At 32.0% G+C, this 26,089-nt stretch overlaps 1 protein-coding gene and 2 long non-coding RNA genes across 4 annotated transcripts in view; 2 read left to right on the forward strand and 1 right to left on the reverse strand.

The window, feature by feature from the left end:
• The window catches only part of LOC139429260 (uncharacterized), a 42,104-nt gene extending 16,662 nt beyond the window's left edge, over positions 1-25,442 (forward strand). Inside the window, exon 2 of the long non-coding RNA XR_011639930.1 lies at positions 25,245-25,442. This is a non-coding gene — a long non-coding RNA (uncharacterized lncRNA). The remainder of the gene's footprint in view (positions 1-25,244) is intronic.
• On the forward strand, positions 1,185-18,517 carry LOC111413466 (ankyrin-1-like). 2 transcript variants are annotated; one of them, XM_071194823.1, is made up of 4 exons: positions 1,185-1,667; positions 1,757-1,864; positions 15,989-16,036; positions 16,102-18,517. In XM_071194823.1, exon 4 carries the CDS (start codon positions 16,130-16,132, stop codon positions 18,413-18,415), a length of 2,286 nt encoding a protein of 761 aa, XP_071050924.1. In that variant the 5' UTR covers positions 1,185-1,667; positions 1,757-1,864; positions 15,989-16,036; positions 16,102-16,129; the 3' UTR covers positions 18,416-18,517. The 2 variants fall into 2 exon arrangements, with proteins under 2 accessions (XP_071050924.1, XP_022900220.2); XM_023044452.2 differs by lacking the exon at positions 1,185-1,667 and having other exon boundaries at positions 1,704-1,864.
• Positions 8,704-9,997, reverse strand: LOC139429259 (uncharacterized). Its single transcript, XR_011639929.1, has 2 exons — positions 9,692-9,997; positions 8,704-9,625 (listed from the first exon to the last, which is right to left on the reverse strand). It is a non-coding gene; the product is annotated as an uncharacterized lncRNA (long non-coding RNA).
• Positions 25,443-26,089: the final 647 nt, after the last annotated feature.

The following is a 26,089-nucleotide window of genomic DNA, read 5'->3' on the forward strand; positions in this document are numbered from 1 at the left end:
GCTGTTAAGCATTTGCTAATTCAAAGGCCAAAGGGTGAAATAATAGTTACCTCCTCATATCTGACGTCACGAACGAGTCGTCAAGCTATGCACCTGTTTTCCAGATGTAGCAGTCCTCTTATTCTACCGTCCTTGCATATATATACTATCTCCTATATCGCTGACTAAGGCAGCAAAAGAGTGTAAACACTAGAGTGCAGATACATATATATCTGTCTCTGTCGTGCCCCCGTCTACTCAAGAGATATGCGTGAACACGTGATGAGTACGCTTTTATCTTATTGGACGGTGAATTAGAAATTAATAGCAGCTGATGACCTTGATGTTTATAAATCACCAAATAAATGTTTGACATAAACATAACCTAAAATCTAAATATTTAATTATGTATATTATAGGTTTCATGTTTATAATAACATAATTATTAACATATTTTAGGACTAAGCAATTTAAAATGTAATTATTATTTGTTAAGAAAGTGAAGAAAATTTGTTAAAAGTAAAATAAAAAAGAAAAAGAGTAGGGGAGATATTTTTGGGGCCTAAAAATTGGTTGAGCAAGTAGAAGGAACGATCTCAGTGTAATAAAAAAGAATTCAAAGCCCTCCTTTTCTTGAAACATTTTTTTTAAAAATTTAATTAATAATTACATCGATATGATGAAAATTTTATGATAGAATATTATGTACATTAAATAGTAAGCACCCTAAGTACATATTTTATATCTTTAATTAACAACTTTATTAAAGGGCGTGAGCTCACAAATTATGTTAAAAATTAATAACTATATTTTGGTACACATTTAATAATTACTATGTATATATGTATTAATTTAATTTTAAAGAATATAATGTTTAATGAACAACCTATATAAAGTTGATATTTAAAGCAATATTCAACGTCAATTTCACACAAAAGTACATATATTCTAATTTATTTGATGCATCCACGATAATTTATAATTAAAGTCAATTATCTACAATAATTACATTTCAAAGCTGCATAAAATACGCGCCGAACACTTCAAACTCTTTAAAATTTACGATTCTCGCAAGCGCCTTCGCGATATGGGGGCACGACAAAGACAAAACATATATCATTCCGTCTGCTTTTGATGGAAACGCTCGCCACTCATTGCTTAGATAGGGAGTCAGCGATATAGGAGATAGTATATATATGCGTCCTTGTTTCCAACCTACAAATAAATATTATAAATAATAAGATTAAAAAAATTTCATTTTCGTGTTCTAAGGATTGTTGGTTTCAATTTTCGAACTATGGCAATACTGGGGGGCATTAACAGTTATTTGTATGATAAGACTAAAACATTTATCTTTTATTCGTCGACAGAGATTCCTTTCAACGCTTCTTCATTTCAAATTTAATACATTGTATTTGTTTACTTCATCTCATTCAACCAAATGCGAATATTATCTCCGTTTTCTCTTTATGCGGTATGAACTAACCTTCTGTTATAATCGGGGAAGTCCCTACGTATAAGCAATACTGTCGACGCAAGCGCAAATGAATAACCCAGGTTAATAATCGTGTTTCAACTCGTTTTGATTCATTTGTGCTCGTTTGTTCTTCGAGAGCAGACTTGATTAAGGTCTTATAACTTAAATAGTTGTGCTTGTATAGTTAAGTTATTAACCAGTACATTGCTGGGTAAGAAATACAACATTTTATTATTAATTATCAATGATTAAATAATTTCGTTGGGACTTTATATAAATATTGATCGTAACGGTTTTTAGCTGCGGTATTCCCCGTGTCTTCGTTCTTCATTAAAGGCGACTTAAAATTTGCAATCAAGGCTTAACTGGGATTTTCTGAATATCTAAGAGCGGAATCTTGTTATAAAGGTAAGAAATTTTTAGTTTTACATTCAACATAAATATTTCAATGACTAATTTCATTGTTTCTATCTTTCATTGTTTATATAAATCTAAAATTCGTTTCATCTCAGAAGACGGGATGTTTAATCAGAGATGATAAGTATTGTTATATGTAGCACTGATTCCTCAGGGCATTTAAAATAAATAGACAATCCAATGATCATAGTACTCATGATACATGAATTTAACATCATCAATCCCAAAAATCTTGAATTATTTAGTTCTAACATATAAAAGTACATAAACTGAGAAATTGATTAACAATATTTTTCATCTTAGGATAACATAGATACCATCTGTGCTTAACTTATTCTGCATAAATCACATATAGAGTAAAAATAATTTGTTTAAATTGCATATTAAACAAAATATTCATTTCAGAAACTTTGCAGCTTTAAATCCAAAAATAAGCTATTCTTGAGAGTTATTACTTGAGTCATCTGATTCTGAGCAAAATATTATCAGCAGATTGTTACACTAAAACCGATTTTTCTTAGAAATGAAACTATAAATTAATTATTAAATAAAATTGTTAAACCTAACCTGAAAAAATCAAAATCTTTCCTAACGCTCTTTTTAGTTTTTTCTTTGGCTGGAATCTATTCATCGAAATCATATTCATTTTAGCAACCACTTCTTTTTTCATTTTAATTTAAAAAAGATCGCGAGTCGCCTTCATATCACTGAAAATTGGGTGCGTTTCAAGGTTTATAGAACATAAGGTTACCTCATTCCCTATGCCTCTGTAGTATCGATTATTACCCCGCAAATTGACGTCACTGGTTCGATACAGTCAGAATAAAAGATAGCCTATACGTGCCTATACTGTGGTACAGTCTTGGGTACAGTCTATATAAAATATTTAAACCTCGCATCGTGTTGTGTTGTTCATAGAACCAGCTACGTCACTGACCCACCTTGCCTCTCAGAGGAGGAGAATCGGTATTGGGTAACCTTATGTTCTATAGACCTTGGGTGCGTTTTGAAAACATAACCTATATTGTAACATAACCTCACTTATTTTCATATAACATGAAAAAAAATTTTGATAATAATACTAAAGATGTGTTTCATTACAAATATTGATACCTGTTGTATCAAAACTGTTAATTGCAGTATCATATAGATGATTTTTATTTAAATTTTCAATGTTCATCTAAAATTCTTCCAGTACTCTTTTTGAAATCTTCATTAATAAGATTGTCTTTTTGACATTTTCAATGAGTTAATCGCCCTAATGTTTCTTGTGTTTGGATTTTGTTGTAATACATATCATCTTTCAATTAAGGATCAGAGTTGATGATCATCCTTGTAACTCGCTTTATAATCCTGTGAATTCTCTTGAGCTTTTTAATGATTAAAATTAAATTGATACAAAAGGATTAAGAGAACCTTAATGGGAAATTCATCGATAATTAGTTTACCTCTAGTTATTATTCAATAAGTTGGGTTGGATTCTTCTATTAAGTTATAAACATTGTGTATTTCAACTAATATTAATAATTAGTAATTTATTAATTACACTGTTAATACATAATTTTATCTCATTGATTTCAATTAGTAGAGGTTAAAGACGCCCATTTTTAGGTTGACCACTGTTGACAACTCAACTACAATGTACAGCGTGGTTCAAATTCGATGTCCGAATAGGCTATCTCGGAAACTATAAGAGTTAGAAAGAAAGTAGCTTACATGTCATGATCTCGTTTTTCGAGAAACTGCTAATGCCAAAAACCCCAAAACGCTATCGTCTATTGTTATTCCCCTAAACGCCAAAATTGAAAATATCGTAAAACCAGCAAGTGCAATTATCTTGGTTATTATTATAGGTGCAGTATTATAACTAACAATAAGACATTATATGGACACGTTTTTACAGATAATCTGATGACGTAGTCAAATAGTATATTAAAAAACAAGTTTCGTAAGACACGCTTGAAATGCACGAATTCAAGTTGAAAAACGAGTGGCGAAGCCACGAGTTTTTTAATGAATGAGTGCTTTAAGTTTTATGAAACGTGTTTTTTATGCTATTTTTTGTAATTCGCGTTTTTATCCTTTTTTTTAACAAAAATAAAATAAATTTTGACAATGTAGGGAAATAGGTATGCAGCAGTTGGTAACACCGTAACACTTTGTTGGTTTTTTATTAATGTTACTTTAATAAAGTATTTGTTGATAACTGAAGAACTATTTATTGTTTAACATAAAGCATACACACTTCTTTATAAAACTCATACAGCACTAAACTTGACTAAAATACTCATTAACTGCGTGTCATCTTAACTTGGTCTTAACGATCTTTTTTAACCTCAACATTCTAACGACTAACCGCCAAACTTGTGCCAACCTAAAAACTACTTCTAATAACATATTATAGATGGCGTACCCTAATACGAAACTCATTCGTTTAAAACATTTATTTATTTTAACATCTTCTCCTTAAACGAAAGAGTTTGCATTTCGTTCACATTATACATGAAACTATCTCTTAACTTTCTAAATTTAACATAATCAAGTGGTTTCGTAAATATATCAGCATATTGATCATTTGTATTTACATAGTCTATTTTAATTATACCCTCATTAACTTTTTCTATAATAAAATGGTAACGCACGTCAATATGCTTACTCTTTCTATTCATTATTCCATTTTTAATTAATGTAATGGCACTTTTATTGTCAACTTTTAATGTTGCCTTAATTTCTAAATTCAACAGTTCCTGTAACAAAGTTTTTAAATAGATCAACTCTTTACAACAATCCGCGGCAGCTATAAACTCAGCTTCTGTTGTCGACAGAGCTACTATTGGTTGTTTTCTGGTAACCCAGCTGATAGGTCCTCCATTGAAAAATATGATGTAGCCTGTTGTACTTTTTCTCGATTCGGTGTCACCTGCATAGTCCGAGTCACTGTAAGCTATTATTTCGTTACAGTTGGAGTTTATATCGTATTTTATACCATAATTTGTGTGTCCACTTAAATATTTTAAAATATGTTTTACATTATTAATGTCATTTTTGGTTTGGGTATTTAAATAACGACTGGCAAAGTTTACCGCGAAAGCCAAATCTGGTCTAGTCTTTTTCATTATATATAGTAAACTTCCTACTGCTTCACGATATGGATAATTTTTATTTTCTTCCTCTTTTTTTTCACTTTGTTTATTAATTATGTCACTTTTATTCAAAGGAATTTTTGTTGCACGTGTTTCATTCATATTAAATTTATTTAAAAGGTCTCCAATTGAATCAGTTTGATGTAAAGTCAATAATGTTTCACTTCTTTTAATCGACACACTTAAAAATGAGTCCGGATTTTCCCACACTTTGGTTTTGAATTCGTCATTTAAGTTCATTAAAATAGTTTTAATTTTAGTTAAGTTTTCACCAATAATTAATCCATCATCTACATAAATTATTAGTATCACTTTATTATCTTCCGTTTTGAAAATACATCTTTCCGATTGAATTGTTTTTAAACCAATATTTCTAAGAAATCCTGTAAATCTTTCGTTCCATTTTGATGGAGCCTGTTTCAACCCATATAAGGCACGATTTAGTTTACATATTTTATTTTCTTTTTCATATCCTTGGGGAATTTGCATATAGACCTCCTCTGTTAATTTTCCATAAAGAAATGCAGTTTTTATGTCAAACTTTACCATTTTATAATTTCTTTGTGCTGCTACTGCAAAAATTAATCTTGTTGCACTATCACCAATGACTGGACTATAATTTTCTTCAAAAACTGTACCAAATTTTTGTTCGCAACCTCTAACAACCAATCGGGCTTTGTACACTCCATCATCTTTAATTTTAAATACCCATCGGTTTGATAATATCTTTTTTCTTTCATTACCTTCTTTATTTACTAAAGTCCAGACATCATTTTCCTCAAGTGATTTTTTTTCTTCTTCTATCGCTTTCTTCCAGTTAATGCTATCTTCTCCTTGAATCGCCTCTTCATATGATAAATAAACATAATCTTTTAATTTCTCTGGTGGTCTTCTGTTTCGTTGTTTTCTTTCTTCTTTTTCTTCTTCATTTTCCTTTTTTGTTTCTTCATTATTAGTGGTCTCTTCTGTATTTCTTGCTTTTTCTATTATATCTGTGTTTTCTTCTTCCTTTTCATCAATATCTTCTTCTGTTATGTCATTTATCTCTTCTCCATCTGTTTTATCTTCACCAAAATCTTGTAGTGTCCAGTTTTTCTTATTGTTTACAAATTTTACATCTCTAGATATTACAATCATTCTTTTCCCTTCATCGTACAATCTATACCCATTTGATGAGTATCCAATGAATAAATATTTTTCGCTTCGTTCATCCAATTTTTTTTGGTATCCCAATCTCTTTGCATAAGCATTCACTCCAAAAATCTGTATATTTCCCAAGTTAGGTTTTACATCTGTCCATAACTCATATGGTGTTTTATTCTCATTGACAGTTGGTGATCTGTTTAAGAGATATGCTGCGACTCTTACGGCTTCTCCCCATAACTCTTTGTTTACATTTGTTTCGAAAATCATGGATCTTGCCTTTTCTAGAATTGTCCTATTTAATCTCTCCGCTTTACCGTTTAACTGTGGTGTGTGGGGAATTGTGTAATCCATGAATATACCTCTTTTCTTTGCCCACGTTTTTAAATCGTTGTTTACATATTCTTTTCCATTATCACATCTTATTTTACTTGTTTTTATATTCCATTTTGCTTCGGATTGATTTACATATTCTTTAATCGCTTCTGTGGCTTCAAATTTACCTTTCAATAAGTATACCGTCGTAAAATGAGTAAAATCATCTAAAAACGTAATAAAATACTTCATTCCGTCAAATGTTATTGGATCTATTGGTCCACAAATATCCGTATGGATTATTTCTAGTGGCCGAGTTGCTCTTTGCCGTACTTCATTAAATGGATTCCTCGTGTGTTTCGCTTTAACACACACTTCACAGAATGTGTTTTTTAGAATATCAAAATCCTGTGGCTTTAAATTCAAACCTTCACTCATCCCTTGTAATCTTTTCATGTTGTCCACACCAAGGTGCCCTAACTTTCTGTGCCAATCCATTTTGTCGTTGTACGTTGTTGCCGAATGAACTTCTTCCTTCTTTCTTAATATTTCAATTTCATATAATCCTTTTTCATTCTTCTTACCTTCTAAAATCATGTTTTTATTTTTGTATACCTCTACCTTTTCAGCTTCAAATATTACTGTTCCTCCATTTTGTGTAATTTTATTTACCGATAAAAGGTTTTTACTCAAATCCGGAACATATACAACATCTTTTAATGTACAACATCCTGTTGTAATATTTCCAGTTCCTTGTGCTGTCATTTTTTCGTTTTGTTTAGCGGTTCCAATTTCTGTATTTTTCTTTATTATTTCTTCAAACATACCTTCCACATTTGACATGTGTGCTGTTGCTCCTGAATCAACAATCCATTTACCTTTTTTTGAATTTTCTCCACTTTGAACTTCTGTTAAAAATGTTACGTCTTGTTTGTTCTTATTATTTTTCTATATTCTTTCGACTGATGATTATTTTTCTTACATATGATACATTTAAATTCAGCCTTTTTACAGTCCCTTTTTAAATGCCCCTTTTTATTACATTTGAAACAAGTTTTATTCATTAAATAAGAATTTTTCTTTGTTGTATCATTAGCTTTAAACGCTACTTGTTCTTCATTTTTTTCTTCGGTTTCATTTCTATTTTCTTCACACAATAAACGAGCAGTTAAGTTTGTTAAATTTCGTTCGGTTTTAGGCGTCGATTCCCATGCACTAACAAAATGTTTGTATGTTACCGGCAATGTTGATAAAATTTTAGTTATTATCATTGTTTCGTTAACCTCTTGTTTTAATAATTTTAACTTATGTGCTAGATTTTTCAAATTAGAAATATGCTGTGTCATGTTACTTCCTTTTTTATATTGATAATTATAAAATTCTTGTAATAGTCCATATTTTTGATGTTCCGTATCTTGTTCAAAAATTATGCATAACTTATCATACATTTCCTTAGACGTTTTACAATTTAATAAATGTGCCACGATTGACCTGTCTACAGTTGTTATTATCAGCTTTTGAGCTGCTGCATCCTTTTTATCCCATGCGTTTTTTTTTTCATCACTTTCGGGACGATTTTCTTCTCCGGTAACTACGTTGTACAGTTCCTTTGCTTTCAAAAATATTGTTACTTGAAATTTCCACATATCGAAGTTGTATGTGTCTTTTAACATTTCTATATTTACCAGTTCTTCAGCCATGTTTTATTGATTTCTTTAACCAGAACGTTTTACTTGTTATTTTACTTTCAATTTTTAATTTAGCCGGCCTGGGCCCATAACCTGTTGGTTTTTTATTAATGTTACTTTAATAAAGTATTTGTTGATAACTGAAGAACTATTTATTGTTTAACATAAAGCATACACACTTCTTTATAAAACTCATACAGCACTAAACTTGACTAAAATACTCATTAACTGCGTGTCATCCACAGATTACCAGATGCTTAACTTATACCGCTCTCATTTGGACCTCATATTCTATCTCTCTCTAGAGAATTGAAACTATGTAGATGGCGGTAGTGTAGTCGATCGATAAATACGAGCGGGAATTTGAATGCTCGTTTAAATAAAAATCTCATTACTCTTTAAATTTTTTTTTAATAATAAGTTCCAAAAAATCAAAAATTGTCATCTCAAAACTTGAACAAGTTTTAAGATGAAAACAGTGATTTTTTTGGACTTGTTATTAAAAAGAACTAATAAAAAATTATTAAATAAAAATGCAAACTTCAGAAGAAGAAATCTATGTATATTTATAGACAAAAATTTACAACTATAAATTTTTAAATATTTAATCGTTTTCATGGCAAAAGGGTGCGTTTTGTACGATGGTAAAGCATTTGCTTCAAGGCTAGAGGAAAACCCATGAAAAACTCTAGCATACCATAAGTCAAATAAACTTCTAGACAAATTTAGGAATACGAATTGTTATTGGAAACAACAGATTTAAGACAGCCAAAATAAAAAAATACTACAGAGCAACTAAAATTACAAGTATTACAGCGAAAATGAGCAGTACACAGTATTAGTGATAAAATGTTGTTTTAGTTATAAAATAATTATTGTTTCCGAATTAACAATTGATATAAAACTTTAATATTTCTTTTTATTTGTTTCTGTTCCTATCAATTAAAATGCAAAAATATTTGAAACTTAATTAATGCTTTATTATTATTACTATAACTTAAAGTTAATCTAATATTAAAGTGAGCGAAACAATAACAAACCTAGCAAAATTTATCAGCACTAAAACATAACAAAAGGAACAGGATTCATGTAACATGCTTTAGTCTTAGTCATAGTTTTAAGTTCTTAGTTCATCATTTATCATAATCATGGTTTGCATTGCTTTAACTATAATCACAACTAAGACTTAAATATATTGCCTTAATTCATGATTAGATAATTGGAAAGTAAACATTATTACCTTTAAAAACCTGAGTAAAATATTCTGGTTTGTTTAACATATCTCTCAGTAATGTGGTTTTATTTTCATAATTCTTCTTAAGTCTCCAGATCTGTTTCTTTGTTCTTTAAAATTCTTATTCAACATAAAACTTTCCATTGTAAAATGATTATTGCAAATTGTCATTCGGCTAGAATATATGTTTTCTACAGGAACACCAAGGCACTCATTCCATGATCGCTGTCTAAAATATCAAAGTAAATTTTCATTTAGTACAAAAAATCTATCTAACTTAAATTTATAAATGTACTTATTGGTATTTAATGGAAATCAAAATAACTTGACCTCTTCCTCTACCGAACGTCCGCAAATGTAGCAAATCCTATCCATTTTGGTCCTTACTTTACCACCAAAAACCAACTAATTCTAAGATAACAAAGTATGACAATAAAACTAAGGAAAACTAAATTATGCAAACAAATAAACTGCTAAACAAATCTATAATCAAACGATACAGATTTGTTTAGTAGTTTATATAATCAAACGATAAACACGCAAAACTGCACAATAATTAAACAAAACACAGAAAGTTCGTTAGTTCTGACAGAACTGGACGTAACTGCGGGATTTACAGATTTACTACTTAAAATACATAGCGCCATCTATTGCTTTCTCTTAACTCTACGAGTTAAAATTTTTGAAATAAGTGGTGCCATCTATTGGTTTGTTTAAATACTACTGTAACGCGACAATTGCGCCATCTACACAGTTTCAGTTTATGTGAGAGAGAAAGTACCATACGCATTTTTCATTTGTTGAACAAGGATAGATAGGAGTGCCAATTTATTAGCCGGAGTCCGGCCTCTGTATACTCTGTGGTGTCATCTTAACTTGGTCTTAACCATATATATACTATCTCCTATATCGCTGACTCCCTATCTAAGCAATGAGTGGCGAGCGTTTCCATCAAAAGCAGACGGAATGATATATGTTTTGTCTTTGTCGTGCCCCCATATTGCGAAGGCGCTTGCGCGAATCGTAAATTTTTAAGAGTTTGAAGTGTTTCGCGCGTATTTTATGCAGCTTTGAAATGCAATTATTGTAGATAGTTGACTTTAATTATAAATTATCGTAGATGCATCAAATAAATTAGAATATATGTACTTTTGTGTGAAATTGACGTTGAATATTGCTTTAAATATCAACTTTATGTAGGTTGTTCATTAAACATTATATTCTTTACTTTTGTTTAGGCAACCCAAATAACAAACCACATTTTATGTAACCATGACAATTTTGTCGATTTCAAATGTTATAAATAAAACAAGAAGCCATTATTGTATTAGATTTTAGGTTATGTTTATGTCAAACATTTATTAGGTGTTTTATAAACATCAAGGTCATCAGCTGCTATTAATTTTTAATTCACCGTCCAATAAGATAAAAGCGTACTCACCACGTGTTCACGCATGTCTCTTGTGTAGACGGGGGCACGACAGAGACAGATATATATATATCTGCACTCTAGTGTTTACACTCTTTTGCTGCCTTAGTCAGCGATATAGAAGATAGTATATATATGGTCTTAACGATCTTTTTTAACCTCAACATTCTAACGACTAACCGCCAAACTTGTGCCAACCTAAAAACTACTTCTAATAACATATTATAGATGGCGTACCCTAATACGAAACTCATTCGTTTAAAACATTTATTTATTTTAACACACTTGAAAATAGAAATTTGAATTGACAATTAGAAACTGTCAAAACACAAAATGTATTCACCTGAAAAAAATGTTTCATGTACACCTCCCAAAATAAGAGAAAGTGCTCAGTGTTCAATGTCCTCATCATTGTGGACCTTATATTCGATACTAAGAACGTGTTTAAACATCCATAGACAAAAATTGTCACATTGACAACTAGAAAAATTAATGACCCAATGTCACCAACTTGAACTGGTTCCATAAAATGTTACTAAAATCTCACTACAGCATCGGATGCTGTAAGGAGTCTCATTACAGCACTCGTTTGAGTACTGTTAGAGCTTTCGTTACCGTCGCGAATTACAAAAAAAATTTTTTCGGTTTTAGATTTTGAGATATGACAATTTTAATTTTTTTTAATGGAAATGACCACTGATTATTCGCTTATTAAATTCGTTATTTTTTCTGATTGCAAAAATATGGGGTTAGATAGGTCTATTTCTTATTGTTTTAGAATAAAGCTAAAAACAAACTTTTTTTTAGTGTCTCAAAGAAATAAAATTTACAGTTTCCTGTAAATTACGGTACTATAACTAAAAATTATTCTACTAAAAATTTATATAAAATTTACTTTATTTTCTAATATGTAACATTCTAACATATTAAACTTTAATTTTCGTAATCCATCTTAAAAAACAGTATTTTTAATTTGACACTTCAGAAAATTTTTGAATACAAACAAATGTTGCTATGTTTATTTGAATTAATAATAATATTAAATATTAATAAAAAATGTGAAATAATGCAATCTATTCCAACTTTTGTGTAAAACAAATATAAATTAAATTGTTTAACAAATGTATTTTTAATTTTTAGTTATAATTTACAGGAAACTGTAAATTTAATTTCTTTGACACCAAAAAAAAGTTTATTTTTAAACTTTTTTGTTTTATTCTAAAACAATAAGAAATAGACCTGTCAAACCCTATATTTTTGTAATCAGAAAAAAGTTCTCTGGAAAAAAGTGTCCATATAATGTCTTAGTTCTAATACTCCACCTATAATTATAACCAAGATAATTGCACTTGTTGATATTTTCAATTTTGGCCTCTAGGAGAAAAACAAAAGATGATAGCGCTTTAAGGTTTTCGGCATTAGTAGTTTCTCGAAAAAACGAGATCATGACATGTAAGCTACTTTTTTTCTAACTTTTATAGTTTCCGAGTTAGCCTATTCGGACATCGAATTTGAACCATCCCGTACATAACCTTACTTATTCTTTAGTATGGATTTCCTTTTAATAAAATATAAATATAATAATAAAAATACATAAATGTAATAAATAACTATTATCCACTCTCGTTTATAAATTCATAATTTTGAACACATTTTCAATTCGTAAAGGACGTCATTATTGACAGCGGTGCGTGAAAGAAGCAGTAAAAACTGCTTGGAAAGAGGAAATACTATTGCAAAAAGTTACCTACTGCTTCTAAAATGCTAGATACTACAGAAAAAGACCACAATTTACTTGGAAAAGACTAAATACTGTCTTCAAAATAATACCTATTGCTTCCAGAATGCTAAACACTGCTGTTAAATGTTTTGACTTACTTGTACAGGCAGAATACTACTTCCAAGACTATTTATTCCTTTCAAAGATTTTAATAATTGTTTGGAAAAGAGATGTGCTTTCCAAAAAGCTACGTACCGCTTCTAGAATGTTAGATACTGCTGGAAAAGACAAATAACTACTTGGAAAGAAGAGATATGCTCTCCAAAAAAGGTACCTTCTGCTTCCAAAATGCTAGATACTGGTGGAAAAGATTACAATCTGCTTGGAGAAGACTAGATAGTGCTAACAAACAACTCCAAATTGATTGGAAAGATGAGATGCTGCTTCCATAAGACTACTTACTGCTTTCAGAGCGCTATATACTACTAGAAAAGATTAGGACTTGCTTGTAGAGGACTAAATATTGCTGGGAGAAACTATTATCTCCTTGGAAAGACAAGATACTGTTACCAAAAGACTATTTAATGCTTTCTGAAAACTATATACTGCTGCCAAAATATTACTAAGTGCTTGGAAATTACAATACTACTGGCTGAAGACTATTTACTGAAACTATTCTTATGTTGAATGATATCTTTCTGTGTCCCTTCCATTACAGATTTAAAAATTGCTGCTACACCACTCGATTCTTTGTCATCCAGAACTTTTTACAGGGAGGTAGGGTCCCTCTCTTTAAACGTTACATTCTGATCCACCTGATTTATTTCAGAATTTTGTGTAGAAATTTTCACTTTGAGTTAGGTTAATTCTGTACCTGAGAGCTAAAGGGATATAAGTCCAAAATGACTTAATCGTAGAATAGCCGAAAATGTCTGATTTTTAGCTTCAAATAATAATAAATTGAAATCAATAAAAACCTCACAAATAAAGCTCGGAAATATTTTTTAATATTAATAATCTGTAAATATTCATTAATCGCATATTTTTATCAAAAATCTTTATTTTTAAAAAATTATATTGGACTTACTACATTTTGGTTCTAAAAAATTAAATGATTATTTGGATTTAAAACAAAAGAATTTGTAACAATATGAACTACAAAAAATAAGCAAACATTATAATTTTTACTAGAACAAAATTGAAACTTAGCTTAAGTCTCGGGCTTAGCCGTGTGTCTTCACACGGCTAAACCCGAAACTTTCTAGTTCTAGGTCTAGTGTTAGTTCTAGTTTTACACTAGCACTATTACTAGAACTAACAGAACACCTAGAACTAGAATCATTCGGGTTTAGCCGTCTTAAGAGATGTATGGCTAAACCCGAATGTTTCTAGTTCTAGGTTTAGTGTTAGTTCTAGTTTTAGTTCAATAACAATATACAATCTGTCTAGCTATCTAGTGCTTACTAGCGCTACCTAACACTGTCACTAGAACTATTACTCGACCAAGAACTAGAATCATTAGGCTTTAACCATACGTCTCAAAAGACTAGGTTTAGCCTTTCGCTTGCCTTTATAACGTTCTGATTACAAAAAATTCTAACATTACTGATTCTTTGGAAAAAATTTATTGATTGATAATCTAAGAAGTTAATTTGTGTTCTAATCAGCGTTTCCTTTATTTCAAGATCTTTGAATGTTTTGAAAATCAACTTTTTCTAATTTCTTTTGTCTTTTCAAGTTTTCTGATAATGTTTTTTATCAATTTGTACCGTTTTGACAAACACCAATCAACATTTTTTATTTCTTGGTATCTTTGAATCACTTCCAAAAGCATTTAAATCGTTTGTTTTGAATTTTTTCATCTTTGTCAAGTATTGTACAGATGTTTTAAATGCATCATATATATACATTTTGATACACACCAATCAACTTTCACTATATTCTAAAATCTCTGAAACTTTTGGAAACGCTGTTTATAATCGATTTTAGGTATTTTGGCAAACACCAATCAGCTCTTCGTATATTCTAAAACCATTGAAACTTGACAAAATCAACACCGATGCTTTCACTAGGTTTTTTCAACATGCCTAAGTAATCTAACAATGTTTATAATCGATTTGATCCATTTCGGCTAACACCAATCATGATTTCCTAATTCTTGGTGTCCTGGAAACGTTCATTTTCTGTACAGGAGTTTTTAAATTACAGGTATACACTACCAGTTTGTTCTTTAAAGGATTTTCACAAAAAAAAATCTTTAGATATAGACTTTTTATTACATTCACATAAATAATTAGATTTTAATCGAGGTGTGAATCTGCATAAACATTTCTATATCAAAATATTGAAATTTTGCAACATTTGTAGCTTTACAGATTTTTATCAACAACGTTAGAACACAATTATTATTATATCTTATATGTACTTATATCAATTGAAGAGGACTTCTTTTTATGACACTTTTTTATTGTTAACTTGACACAACTTTTCTACGAAAATCAGACGTAATTTCTTGTTTAAAAGAAGAGTTCAAGAAGCGAGGTTGGTGACAAATGAACAACGCCAATATTGCAGTTATCACATTTTTATATAAAACCGCTTGCTTTTACAACATTTTGATTACAAAAAATTTTAACAATACTGAGTTTTTGGAAAAAATCTATTGACTGATGGTCTAGGCAGTTAATTTGAGTTCTAATCGGCTTTTCCCTTATTGCAAGATCTTTGAATTTTTGTAAAGTACTTTGATAATGTTTCTTATCAATTTGTACCATTTTGGACAAACACCAATCAACTTTTTCTATATCTTGGTATCTTTGAATCACTTGCGATAGCATCAAAATCGTTTGTTTTGAATTTTTTCATCGTTGTCAAGTATTGTAGAGATGTTTTAAATGCATTATAACTTCTTTCATCTTTGTCAAGCAATCTTACACTGTTTGTAATAAATTTAAGGCATTTTAGCAAACATCAATCATTTTTTTCTATTTCTTAGTATCTTTGAAACGACTTCAAAAACATCAAACTCGATTTTACTACACCTTTTTAACTTCGTTAAATATTTTTGAGATGTTTTTAATGCATTGGAACCGTTTTGATTTATACCAATCAGCTTTTCCTATATGCTAAATACTCTGAATCTTTTGGAAATCATCCCCATTGCGTTTTCGAACTTCTCTAATCTTTCTCAAGTAATCTAACTGTGTCTATAATCGATTGGAGCCATTTTGGCAAACACCAATGAGGTTTTTTAACATTCATGTAATGTTGTGTTAGGTTCATAATGCAAAAGAAACATCTTTAGTTTTGCACTAGACTAACACAAGACTTAGAACTAGAATCATTCGAGTTTAGCCATCTTGAGAAACGTGCGGCTAAACCCGAATGTTTCTAGTTCTAGATAAACTCTTTTTTCTTTCTAACTGTTTTTTTAATTTTCACAGCATCTCCAACAAAATTGATTTGGCATTACTATTTCTTCATTACAATAGGTACGTATTATTTTAAACTCGTATCATTTTTAAGAAAAACCTTAATTTTATTTCAAATTTTTTAGATTTTACTCTATTTAAAAATTGGTCACGATGTTTTCTTTTCGGAATCTGCTAGGAACAGAATATTTTAATATAAATCAGTTACATGATAATACAACACCACTACATTTAGCAGCGAGGAATGGCGACATGGGTGTAGTCACTAATTTATTAGAAGCAGGTGTAAATGTTAATTCGGAGTTAGGTTTCAATGGTTTTACGCCCATATATTTTGCAATTCAAAGAAAGCAATTATCGATGGTTAAATTTCTAATAGCACATAAAGCAAATGTGAACCATATGGCCAAACATGGAATTACACCTTTACATTATGCAGTGCAGCAAGGGTATTTAGATATAGTTAAAACATTACTTGAAAATGGAGGAGATGTTAGTAAAATGGATAAATTGAATATTACACCATTACATTTGGCAGCTCGATTCGGTGTATTAGATATTGTTGAGTTACTTCTTGAAGCTGGAGCAAACGTTAATAAGAAAACAATTGAAAAGGTTACACCTCTGCATATAGCGTGTCAAGAAGGCTTTTCAGATGTAGTAGACGTTTTACTAAGGGCAAAATCGCGTGTTAATGTTAAAGATTTTGAGAATGTTACTCCACTCCATCTTGCAGTAGACCGTAATCATTTCGGAATACTTAACTCGCTTCTTCTTTGCCAGGAAATTGATATTAATGCAAAAGCTTTTGACAATACAACCGCTTTACATAGGGCATCTCAGAATGGTTGTTTAAAAATAGTTGAACTGTTAATAAAGAATAAAGCTGATGTTAATGCTATTAATAACGAAGGGTTTTCTCCTTTACATTTAGCCCTGCAACAAAAACATTTTGGGGTGAGTGTTTTTTTGATTGAAAATGGTGCAAATGTTAATGCCAAGGATAACTTGAATTGGACTCCTTTACATAACGCAGCATATAATGCTTATTCAGTTGAAATTGTAGAGATCTTACTAGCTAAAGGAGCTAAGGTAAATGAAAAAATGGCTGATGGTAAAACAGCTTTACACTTAGCAGCTGAAAATAATTCTGTTGGAATCATAAATACCTTGATTGAAAATGGAGCAGATCTTGGTGTTTCAGATAACAGAACTTGGACTGCGCTACATTTTGCGGCATATGATGGTAATATAGAAGTTGTTAAAATTTTGCTTGAGAAAGGGGCCAACATTGATGCTAAAACAGTTAAACTTAATACACCCCTACATTTTGCTGTGCAACATTTTCACTTAAATGTGGTTGAATTACTTTTAAAGGAAGGAGCCGATGTTAACGCTCTAGATCATACAAATTGGACTCCATTACATTTTGCAGCTGAAACTGGTCAAGAAGAGATATCCAATCTTTTATTAAAACATGGTGCTAATGTAGAAATAAGAGATACTACCGATAATTGCACACCTCTACATTTAGCAGCTGATTATGGCCATTCTAAAGTAGTTACTTGTCTAATTAAAAAAGGAGCTGATGTTAATGCAGTAACGCATGAAAATGCTACACCTTTACACTTAGCATTAACTAGTAATTATGACACTGTTAGTACTCTGCTTAAAAATGGAGCATATTTTAATGCCAAAAGTGCAAAATTACGCATCATTGAACAAATAGGAAACCCATCGGCAATAAAATTACTAAAATCGATCGAGAAATTGTTTAAAGCCACAGAACAAAACAATTACTTAGAAGTTGAAAAATGCATTAAACAAGGATCAATTTTAGATGCGAAAAACGTCGAAGGACAAACACCACTACATCTTGCTGTTAATAACGGAAACAAAAAAATAGTAAACATCTTACTAAAAAACGGAGTCGACGCTACTAAAATCACTAACAAAGGTAACACACCATTACACACTGCCGTTTCTAAAAATCAAAAAGAAATTGTTGAAGCATTGTTAAAACATGTAAATCAAAAGAAATTGGGTGATTTTGTTAATGCTAAAACAACACTTAAAGGGACCACATCACTACACGTTGCTGCTGAAAAAAGCTTTTTTGAGATTGTGAAATCTTTACTGAAACATGGTGCGATTTACAACGTTAAGAATGAAGATGGCGAATCACCGGTTAATTTATCTCAAAACGAGGATGTTGTTAATCTTTTAAACTTAATTGAAAAAACGTTTGGGGACGCAAAAAATGGTGATTTAAGCATTATCGGCATGCTAAAAGAATTAAAACCCGATGAGTATGATGTTATTATAAACGCACGTAATGATGAAAATAAATCTTTAATCCAGGTTGCAATTAGTAATAATCATCGAGACCTTGCAAATGGAATAATAGAAATGTTGCAAGGATCAAGCCAGAAAATATAAGATTTTAATCGATTCAGTTTTTTTATTGTTATATCTTTTCTTTTTTTAGATTTACTCATATTCTGTTGTGTTAGTGTTAATCATTATTATTATTGTTTTATTTAACTTTTTTTAATAAATCTCTATTGTAATAACCAAATCGTTCATTACTTTTTTTTTCAAGTTTTGCATAATCCTATTAATCGTAGGCGAGGTTACGAATTTTTGTATTAATAAAACGTTGTAAATATGTTGAATTCATTATGTATTGTCGATACGAAGTAATTTTATACAATTTTGACAGTGACATAACCTCAAATTTAATTTTTCATTAATTTCTTATTGTAATTCATGTTTGTCTGGTTGAAACCATTAAAAACGATAATCTTAGTTAATCAAGAACGAAAACCATCCATCATATGGGAGTTTTGATGAAGAATTGGACGAAAATCCATAGGTTAAATATTTGAATATATTTTTGAAGGTAGACGTTGAAATCTAAAAGAAAATGTTTCGAAATCAGCAAAACAAAGTTAAAGCAATAAAACTACAACATTTCATGCATAAATATTGTTAAAATAGAAATTTCAATAATTTTTGATAAAATTTAATTGGTGACATTTGACATTTCGAAGTTGGCTATACCGGAGAAATTTAAATTACGAATTTCAAGTTGAAGATTTTAACCAATCAGAAGACGTTATTTAAAACGTTCTTGCAATAAACAAACGAAACTGGTAGATTTAGTGTGATTTCGAACGTCAAGAGGAGCGTACGTTAATTTTGTCGGCGATCATTTTAAAAACCAAAACAAAAGTTAGGTTACTTGTCAATCACCATTGTGACATAACCTCAAAACTAGAAAACTTATTATTTAAATAAGAAGAAAAGAAAGTTATTAGAATTAAAATTAATCAAGAAAATTAATTGGTTTCTGATCTAATTAATCCATTGCGAAAAATTATTCCAATCCAATCAAGAATCATTGTTTCCGATTCCTTTGCAGAGACCAAGTTTCATTATCCGAGAACTTCAGTAATCACAAGATAAGCTAAGTTATAATTTTCAATTTCATAATTATTCGTTTTTGTTTATTTATTTTAATTTTCATTTAAAATTGCACTTATGTTAACCTTCGAGCGGACGCGCTGTCATAAAATTTCTGACTATTTTCGTTTTTATAATATATCTCCTTATATTATGCATTTGAAAGGATTTAACGCTGAAGTATTCATGTAACTATGTATTTTGAACATGATGAAAAAAAGAAATGTAAAAAATAGTTATTTACGTAACCAGTTATGAAAAGACTAATTTTGTTTGACGAATGTAATATTTGTCAAAACGAGCGAGTTTTGCAAATTACATGAGTTAGCTGCCAGTTATACTGGTCATTGCTTTCGAGGATCATCTGCATCATTATTGGCGGATTCAAGTGCTGATATATTAAAAATTAAACAGCATGGTGGTTGGAAATCCAACATTGTGACAGAAGGCTACATTGAAAATTCATTAGAAAACAAAAAAAGAATTGCATAGAACATATTCGGACAACATTCCGAGGTAGAATTAAACCAACCAATTTGTTCCGAGTCGATGGATAACGAACAAGTACATATTTCAGCTGAAAATGTGAATCCGTTAGTTTCAGATCTTAAATTTAATAGTTGCGTTTGCAATAATTTTGTTATTAATGTTTATTCAAACAAACCATAACAGTTATAATCAAGAAATGAATAAAGTTTCTTGTTTGTAACAATTGTATTTTTTGAATCTCACCCTCGATAGCCTCATGAAACGCCTAAATCTAGCCGGTTTTAAAACCGTTGGCTACGCAGATGACCTGACAATCCTCATAAGAGGCAAGTACGCTAATGTACTCCTCGACAGGATGCAGGAAGCACTCAATCTAATTGAGAACTGGTGTAGTAAACAATGCCTTTCCGTCAATCCTAAAAAGACAGAGATGGTTCTTTTTACACGCAAGCGCAACATTGGCAATCCTAGACTGCCAACGCTCGCTAAAATTCCACTTAAACTGTCTACAGAAATCAAGTACTTGGGCTTAATAATAGACAGTAAGCTAACGTGGAAATCCCACCTAGACAATAGAGTTAATAAAGCTTGTGCGCCTTCGGCCAGTGCCGGAGGGCTGTCGAGAGGACTTGGGGTCTGTCTCCCAAGATAGCCCTGTGGATCTACACCGCCGTTGTTCGACCAATGCTAACTTAAGGTGCGGTGGTATGGTGGACTAGAACTTCTAAGTCTACCGCCACCACTGCGCTTAATAGAACACAGAGACTCGCGTGTCTGTATGTTACAGGTGCGCTGCGATCAACCCCCACAGCGGCCATGGAAATCATGTTAAATTTACCACCACTCAACCTACATATCCAGGAAGTGGCGTTGGTAACCATGAAACGACTACAATCAGTAAGAACTATGAAGGATGAGGACGCTGGCAGCAGTTCAACACTCTGGAGGGAAATAGTGCTAGACACACCCCTACTCGAGTGTAAGACTGATCACAGACCAGCAAAATATGTTTTCTCAAGGAAGTACCTCACCCACGTCAGTCCCACAGTTGTAGATGTACATAGAACTTTAAAGATCTACACTGATGGTTCAAAAGGACGAAATGGTGCAGGCGCGGGGGTATTCTCTCACGATCTGATTCGCCTCTCAGAACCTTTAGGGTTCAGCACCACCTTCATACAAGCGGAACTAACTGCTATTAAACTTGCTGCTGACTGCATTGTTGAATCCAACAAGCGGGGTAAGTGTTTTACTATTTTTACAGACAGTAAACAATCTCTTTTAGCTTTAAGCAGAGTTATTATAACGTCTGCAGTAGTTATGGATTGTCACAAAGCACTGGAGGAGGCCGCGAAATACAATTCTGTCAGAATCCAGTGGATTAAAGGGCATTCCGGCTCCAAGGGTAACAACCACGCGGACAGGCTAGCCAAACGTGCTGCCGGTAGAGCGCCCTGTGCACCCGAGCCGATAATTACCCCCTCCTTAGCCACTCATATCGAGTTAATAAAGCACATTACCCACAAAAAAATTTTAAACGGGTGGGACCGTACCCCGGGCTGTCATCTCGCTAAGGAATTGTTAAAATATCCTTCAGCCGCAACAGCCCAGTTTTTTCGTAGGGCTCGGTAAAAGTGCCCTTCGCGGACAGGTCTCCTCACGGGACACTGTAAAGTAAATAAGCACCTTCAAAACATGAAGCTTGCTGACTCTCCTCTCTGTCGAGCCTGTGAACAAGATGACGAGACGGTTAAACACATCTTGTGTGATTGCCCCTCTCTGACCGACCTCAGAATGAGGACCTTCGGGGAGGAATGGCCAACCACAGATGACATCAGGAATGCACCTCTAGGAGCTGTCCTAGCCTTTGGTAAATCCTTAGGCTGGTTGATGTGACCAGAGCGTGTAATGGGAGGATGCACAAGGGACCCAATGGGGCCTAAGTGTGGCGTGCGGTTTTGCATGCACTCCCCAATCCATACATACAATTGTATTTTCCTCAAATATATTAAGGTACGTAAAATTTCATTACATCACTAGTTATGTAATGAAAAAACAGTTGTGAACAATGTGACTTTACAAAACGTCAAAAAACATGTAAAACCTGACATTTCCTAGCGGGGTTAGATAATAGTATATTATTCAACAAGCGTATAATGGCGGCTGTTACCCACGAAGTTGAAGTTGCAAGTAATCTGAGTGTGTAACATCCATTATACGCAAGTTGAATACTATACTTTATCTACAACTATTTAATTTGGAAAAAAAATAAACTTGATAGACTATAGGATGCTATTTCAATGATTCTTTGCAAATGAGCTTCAACCTAAGCCTTCAACCAACAGTAAATAGTCCTGGAAGATATTTTTTACTTCAGTAACTATGTTGGATAAAATTTCAGTTATTCTTAAAAGCTCTATAAAAGATATTGTTACAAACGATTTCTGTAGTAATCAAATTAGGTTTTAATTTTAACAAATACCGTACTTAAATTAAAAAAATAGCCAAAAATCGAAATTAACTTGCCAAAAATAATAAAAAAAGTGAATTACATGAAGTACAAAAAAAGTCTCTAGACGCACCTCTAAACCCGATACTTTCTAGTTCTAGCTCTAGTTTTAGTTCTATAAAAATATGCAACATAGTGATATCTTATGCTAACTAGCGCTATCTACCATTGTCACTACAACTAACACTAGACCTAAAACTAGAAACATTGGGGTTTAGCCGCACGTCCCTTAAGACGGCTAAACCTGAATGATTCTAGTTCTAGGTCTTGTGTTAGTTCTAGTTTTAGATCAATAATAATATACAATCCTTCTAGCTATCTAGTGCTTACTAGCGCTACCTAATACTGTTACTAGAACTATTACTTGGCCGCACGTCTCTCAAGACGTCTAAACCTGAATGATTCTAGTTCTAGGTCTTGTGTTAGTTCTAGTGATAATGCTAATATAAAACTAAAACTAAAACCCGAAACTTTCTAGCTCTAGGTCTAGTGTTAGTTCTAGTTTTAGTTGAATTAGAATATGGACATATAGTGATATATTATGTTAACTAGCACTACCTACCACTAGTGCAACTAGTGATAGTGCTAGTGCAAAACTAAAACTAACACTAGACCGAGAACTAGAAACATTCGGGTTTAGCTGCACGTCTCTCAAGATGGCTAAACCCGAACAATTCTAGTTCTAGGTCTTGTGTTAGATCTAGTGATAGTGCTAGTATAAAACTAGAACTAACACTAGACCAATCATTCGGATTTCACACGTCTCTCAAGACGGCTAAACCCGAACGATTCTAGTTCTACGTCTTGTGTTAGTTCTAGTGATAGTGCTAGTGCAAAACTAAAACTAACACTAGACCGAGAACTAGAAACATTTGGGTTTAGCCGCGCGTCTCTCAAGACGGCTAAACCCGAATAATTGTAGTTCTAGGACTTGTGTTAGTTCTAGTGATAGTGCTAGTGCAAAACTATACCTTTTCAAGCACAAATTGGCACTAATCAGAATCAAAATGACATTAGTCAAAATCATATTGGCAATGTCAGTTTCAAATTGGCATTGGTCAAAATCAAATTGACAATAATCAAAATTAAAATGGCATTAGTCAATATCAAATTGGCAATAAACAATATCATATTGGCATTAATCAACAAATTTAGCAGTAATCAAAAGCAAATCGGCATTAAATAAAATCAATATGACATTAGTCCATATCATATTGGCACTTATGAATTTTAAATTGACATGGAAATAAAATTATATATCAGCATTAAATAAAATGAAATGGGCAAAAACATTTTATTGACTTACAAACACAGTAGATAACAATTATATTACTTAAGAAAGTAGGTAACGTTATGTTTTAAATAACATTCTTAAAAATTTACATCTTGCATATTCAATGCAGAAGGGATAAATCGTTGGATGTGGGCAATAAACATTGCGCAATTGGCAACAGTAATCTTGTCCATATTATTATGAACGGTGTTCTCTAATTTCTGCATTCGATATTCTGTTTGAGTCAGATGGTCCCGGTCAGCACCAGCCAAGATGTTATTTAGCTGTACAGCCATATCTGCTTTTACTCTTGCTTTTAATGCAGACCACGCTTGTTCAATAGGATTAAAGATAGGGCTGTACGGACTTAGTCGTAAAAGTGTGTGGTGTTCAAATTCGTTTTCTGCAAAAACCTCTTCAATAGTAGAGTGGCATGGAGCATTATCAATAACTAATGCAACTCCAGTTTGGTAAAGGCCTGGCGCTCTTCTTAGGCATTGCCTCACAAATTCATTTGCTTCCGGCTTCTTGAAAGAGCCCCGACGTAGTTCGGAATGAATTAGCCCCATGTTTCCAATGCATCCTATTAGGTGAATATTCGACCCTCTGCAACCTGCAGACACTGTTGTGTAGCGAGTCCCTTTTTTTGAACGACCCTGAGTCCGCGATATTAACAAATTAAAGTTTGTCTCGTCCATGTATATGATAGGTATATTTTGTGCTTGAAGATCCAATAAATTTTCTACATAAATACTCTTGCTTGTTTTCGTTTGAATACTATTCGCGTTCTCTGGTTCTCTACGAGCAGTCTTCAAAGTAAACATCAATCCATTGAGATGCTGTCGAACGCATTCGTTGGAGACATTGAGTGCAAAATCTTCACGCATTTTTTCACTCAGTCTTTTAAGAGTAATTTTAGGATTTTCTTCGACTGAACGTTCCATAAATTGACGGTGCTCATCAGTTATTTTAGCTCTACGTTTACCTCCTCGCTGCTTTTCCGGTTGTTCTTGGTTGTTAACCCATCGATACGCGGTTCTTTTTGGCACCTGTAGTACGTTTACAAGATTATGCCAGTCACCATTGACATTATACAAAGCGCAAATCTGTGTCCTCAGCTTTGCAGCAGCATTTTTCTTTAAATAAGGCATCTCGTGTGAATATAATAGTTGAAATCTCGCAATAAATTACCATAAACTTGACAATAACCGATAAGTTAACAATTGTTTGACACCGATTTATACATTTATTTTTCATACCATCTTGATATTGTTTGGTGCCAATATGATATGGACTAATGTCATTTTGATTTTGTTTAATGCCAATTTGCTTTTGATTAGTGCTAAATTTGTTGATTAATGCCAATATGATATTGTTTATTGCCAATTTGATATTGACTAATGCCATTTTAATTTTGATTATTGTCAATTTGATTTTGACTAATGCCAATTTGAAATTGACATTTCCAATTTGATTTTGACTAATGTCATTTTGATGCTGATTAGTGCCAATTTGAGCTTGAAAAGGTATAGAACCTTTGATTATATATAATATGGATTGAGCCAACGAGAGAGATAGCTTGCGCAAGGTGATCGAACCGAGATAGACATAGAAACGTACTGACATATAATGGGCGTGCGTTAATTTATAAGATAAAAAACTATCAATTAGAAGTAACATTTATAATACTTACAGGTGATGTGAAACTGTATTATCGCGAACTTTGCACACGAAACTAATACATTTTTAAACATAACGGTGTGACTGGCTGTGACACAACAAAACGATAAACGTCAAATGGAAGAGGTTTGACACTTTTGTGCGCATGCGCCCGTCTGTTGAGTACCGTTTTATGTCTATCTTTGTTACACTTTCACATTATCGCTTTCCATCTGCGTCTATTCACCTTGAGCCACATTTTTGTTAGTAGATATATTCAGTTAGCTCAATCCATATTATATATAATCAAAGTATAGAACTAACACTAGACCGAGAACTAGAAACATTCGGATTTAGCCGCACGTCTCTCAAGACGGCTAAACCCGAATGATTCTAGTTCTAGGTCTTGTGTTAGTTCTAGTTTTAGTTCAATAATAATACACAATTCCTCTAGCTATCTAGTGCTTACTAGCGCTACATAACACTGTTACTAGAACTATCACTTGACCTAGAACTAAAATCATTCAGCTGTTTATGTCAAAAGACTAAGTTTAGCTCTGCGTCTTCAGAATCTATCGCAGTGGATGTTTGTACATAAAAATAAAGTAAAAAATAAAACAAGAATATGTTCTTTATAATTTATTAATTCTTATTTGTAATTAATTAACATATTTGTGGTAAATACACTTACATAAGCTTTCATACAGTCATTAAAGAA

Source organism: Onthophagus taurus, chromosome 3, assembly GCF_036711975.1.
Source record: "Onthophagus taurus isolate NC chromosome 3, IU_Otau_3.0, whole genome shotgun sequence".
Taxonomy (NCBI): Eukaryota; Metazoa; Arthropoda; class Insecta; order Coleoptera; family Scarabaeidae; genus Onthophagus; species Onthophagus taurus.

What these genes read in the sequence shown, in the direction of transcription:
- LOC111413466 (XM_071194823.1), top strand. Translation starts at nt 16,130, where the DNA reads ATGTTTTCTTTTCGGAATCTGCTAGGAACAGAATATTTTAATATAAAT.